The 3,911-nt window shown below is 42.6% G+C and overlaps 1 protein-coding gene across 1 annotated transcript; it reads left to right on the top strand.

Annotated features, from left to right (window-relative positions):
* On the top strand, positions 1–2,486 carry ptges (prostaglandin E synthase). Its single transcript, XM_085793085.1, has 3 exons — positions 1–223; positions 356–438; positions 1,946–2,486. Exons 1-3 carry the CDS (start codon positions 107–109, stop codon positions 2,193–2,195), a joined length of 450 nt encoding a protein of 149 aa, XP_085649211.1. The 5' UTR covers positions 1–106; the 3' UTR covers positions 2,196–2,486.
* Positions 2,487–3,911: the final 1,425 nt, after the last annotated feature.

Below are 3,911 nucleotides of genomic sequence, written 5' to 3'. Positions count from 1 at the left end.
TCGGACTCACTCACTCTCACTTTCAGCTCGCGCGGTTTCCCACAGCTCCTCGGCTTCAGCCTCCTTCACCATCATCACCAACAACATCCCAGTCATCTCAGCGGACATGGCTCTCACGATCAGGAACGACGTTTTCTCCTGTTTTGTTTTCTACGGCGTCCTGCTGGTGTTAAAAATGTACATAGTGGCGATAATAACGGGACAAGTGAGGCTGCGCAAAAAGGTGAGTTCACTGACTGTTGGAAAGAATGAAGGCGTATTAAAAGCCCGTAGCCTATTAAAAAAAAAAAACCTCATATAGGGATAATTGCATAGATAATAAGCACTACTAAGTGACTTTTTCCTCTCCTGGCAGGCTTTTGCCAACCCCGAGGACGCGCTCAGACACGGAGGATTACAGTTTCACAGAGAGGATCCTTATGTGGAAAGATGCCGGAGGTGAGAGCACAAACTTTTTGACACAGTCACGAAATACTCATCCACTCGTTTGCAGATTGAAATCCAGCAAATAAACATTCACAAACATCTGTTTTTACCCGATTATCCACTGTTACTGTGTTATAAATATTCAGATCTGAATCAAAATAGCAGTAGATTACATTTTATACAGAAGTCATGCATGGAAAACGTTACCCAAACATATATAAGTATCATGAACATAATGTAAAGTAATCTAAGTCAATGTATACAAACAGGACAGTATATTATTGGATGCAGTAACACACTACCATCTAACATCTTATACACTGCTTAGTCTCTTAATTCACAATAATGCTTTAAATCATCATGTAAAACATTAATAGGTAAACCCAATGTTGTTGTGTAAAAAGTAGAATAATAGTGGGCAGCTCATTGGTTAATTTCTGCCACTGATAAGACTATAATCCCATTCACCTCCTTCTCTGTCTTATGTTTTATCCTGGTTATTATTTTTGGAGTATTTTTCCATTGGCTTAACTGAAGCTTCTGGGAATTGATTGGCTTTGATTCATCCATGTGCCAAATGGATTACGACAAGAAAAACAGATCGCACTTGAGTTTCCTGCAAATGCCAAATTCGTTGTAATTATTTAAGGATAGATTTTCCATTGTGATGCAGCTCCTCGTGTGTTTTCCTGCAGCCTGCTGGCAGCCTGTGGTCGTTCTGCTCAGCTTTGTTTTAACTTGTCATGATCCATGACAGCAGCAAGGGAAGCAAATGTTTTCCAAGTAATTCTCTCTCTGTTTTCCCAAACTATCCACCAACTGCTGATAGATAGGAAACAAATGTGTGTTGCACATGGAGCAGACATTTACCAATTCTGATGTGCAGCTTTTTTTTTTTTTAATTGTTTTATTTCCCTGGCTCTGTGCTGAAGTTTTGCTGCAGCATGGTGCCTAAATGGTATCTTTTATAATGCAGCTTTTCTGCAAAAACTGCTAAAGGAGGAGGTTTTCCAGAATAATATTGTTTTAAAGCTGAGACCTTTGTGGGTGGAGAGGAAGCAGGAAATAGTAGCATGTCTGATAAGTATCATGTTTGGGCTGCCATGAAAGGAAAATAAGAAAGAGTCATTTATTCATTGTTTTATTATTTATTCAGTTTGTTTTTCACTCCATGTACCTGCTGTGAGTCCTTAGCCTTAGCATTCTCACCTCAAGCTGTCAGGTGCATGTCTACAACATCATGTTCAAGGAGCTTTACAGGAAACTTCTCTAACTAATGCCAAGAAGTGAAAGTCACAGAAGTCTGCTGCTGTGTGATGCATGGCGGGTCAAACCTGAGTCACCTTCATTTTCTGGTATTCTGACTCTTCAGATGACCACTTTAGTTGATTGTAATGACTAACAGGAGTAACTGAGGAATGCTCATGAATGACTCATAACATTACAGACTGTGAAAACAGATGTGTGTGTGTCTGCAGACTGAATGAATCTCCTCTGTGTGTCTCTCTCTCTCCCACAGAGCTCACATCAATGACATGGAGAACATCCTCCCCTTCCTCTTCCTGGGCGCCATCTACTCCCTGACCGGGCCCTCGCTGTCCGTGGCTCGCCTTCACTTCCTCGTTTTCTTCCTGGCCAGGGTGCTGCACACCGTCGCCTACCTGTTCGCCCTGCGAGCGCCCACCCGCTCCCTGGCCTACACCGTGGCGCAGATCCCTTGTGTCTCCATGGTCGTGCAGATTCTCATAGCCGTCGCTGCGTACGCCTAAAAAAAATACAAAAACGCTCAAAAAAAGGCGAGGGACTTGAACTGAAGTTCTCATAAAAAAAAAGGTGTTGGTTACGATTTGTGGCCTGTGCAAGAACAAACCCTGGAGGTGGAGATAGAGAGAGGCCTCCTGAGAGGGAGGGAGGGAGGGAGGGAGGGGAGACAAGAATGTCAGTGGGAGTGCAGTGAACTGCCGGGTGTGTGATTACACCAGTTCTGGGGTTTGTGAGAGTTCGTCAGTATTCTTTTTATTGTTTTATTTACAAATGTGACCAATGTTTTTAAAGGGATAGTTCAACATTTTGGCAAATTGGCCCATTGCCATGATCCCTATAGTTTTGGCAGCAGGTTCGTTACCTTTAATTATAGTTGCAAGATATTTTCAGAACGGCGAAGCAGAGCCGTGAGCTGCTCAGAGCTACGCTACGGAGGCTAATGGGATTTCTTGGTTTCCCTCATCAAACTCATCAAATACACAATCCAACAACTCCAAAACGTTCTGGTGGACAAGTTGTGACCTGCACATTCACCACGCTATGAGATAATAACAGAACGTTACCAGACAGAGTTGTTTTCGAGGCAAATGCAGAGACTGTTTGCTGAAAAACTGCTCCTGACGGGAACGTGCATCAGCGGTTTTGCATGAATTTACCTCTTAAACAACTCGTTGCGTTATTATCTCATAGCGTGATGAATGTGCAGGTCACAACTTGTCCACCAGAGTGTTTTGGAGTTGTTGTATTGGGTATTTAATGAGTTTGATGAGGGAAACCAAGAAATCCCAATAGCAGCTCGCGGCTCAGCTCCGCTGAGCTAAAAATAGCTTGCACCGACAATTAAAGGTAACAAACCTACTGCTAAAACTATAGGGATTATGGCAATGTGCCAATTTGCCAAAATGTTGAATTATCCCTTAAAGTTAATTGAAGTGGACCACTTGTACTGTATTCATGTATTTAATATGCAAATGAAGGTTGTTGCTCATCGCTCTCTTGTTTTGTTTTTTTGATGGACTGTAAAATCTCACTGACTGACAGTTTTAGACTTTTGGGAACATTTTCCAGCACTGCCACTGTACAACATGTTTGATCCCTGCTCCCCCCTTTCTTGTGTGTGTGTGTGTTTACACACGACACAGACCACCATTCATGCCATGTTTCCTGTGTGAACACTTCATCTGTTGTGTTAACATTTGTTTGCATGCTACCCTCAACAAAGGCCGAAGTGGATCTCGGCACAGTGACTGACGACGTGTTGAGAGATTTTAATAGCACTCCAGTGGATTACAAGTAGACGCTCTCAAGTTCCTTGTAAGGAAGAAGGCAGAAGTTTGGATATTTACAACAACCTGCAGAGAAAGACAGCACACCGAAAACAGCGGCGTGGCTGTTCTGACGTGTAATACTTAACTTTTATCTGTGAAAACACATTTCAAGACTGTTTTTTAACGTATTGTAATAATAATTTGTATTTATAGCTTTGTTTTTGACTCTCTGTGCACATTTTGTAGACAATAAAACAGAACCACAACCAAGCTGACCTCTGCTGTACTTTCGTGGCATCATTGTTGACTTTGCCCGGCTGTGCGGAGGAGACACTGTGTTCCAGTCAGCGTTAACGGGGACTGGGCCCCACTTTGTGTTCGTGAGAGAGTGAGACGATCCAGAAGTCTGAGGCAAAGCTCCAGCATTCCTTCACCTATTATGTAAGACCTGTT

This window comes from Trachurus japonicus, chromosome 12 (assembly GCF_045865225.1).
Source record: "Trachurus japonicus isolate A0001 chromosome 12, Traja_1.0".
In the NCBI taxonomy this organism is placed as follows: domain Eukaryota; kingdom Metazoa; phylum Chordata; class Actinopteri; order Carangiformes; family Carangidae; genus Trachurus; species Trachurus japonicus.
This window is presented reverse-complemented; position numbering and strand designations above follow the sequence as displayed.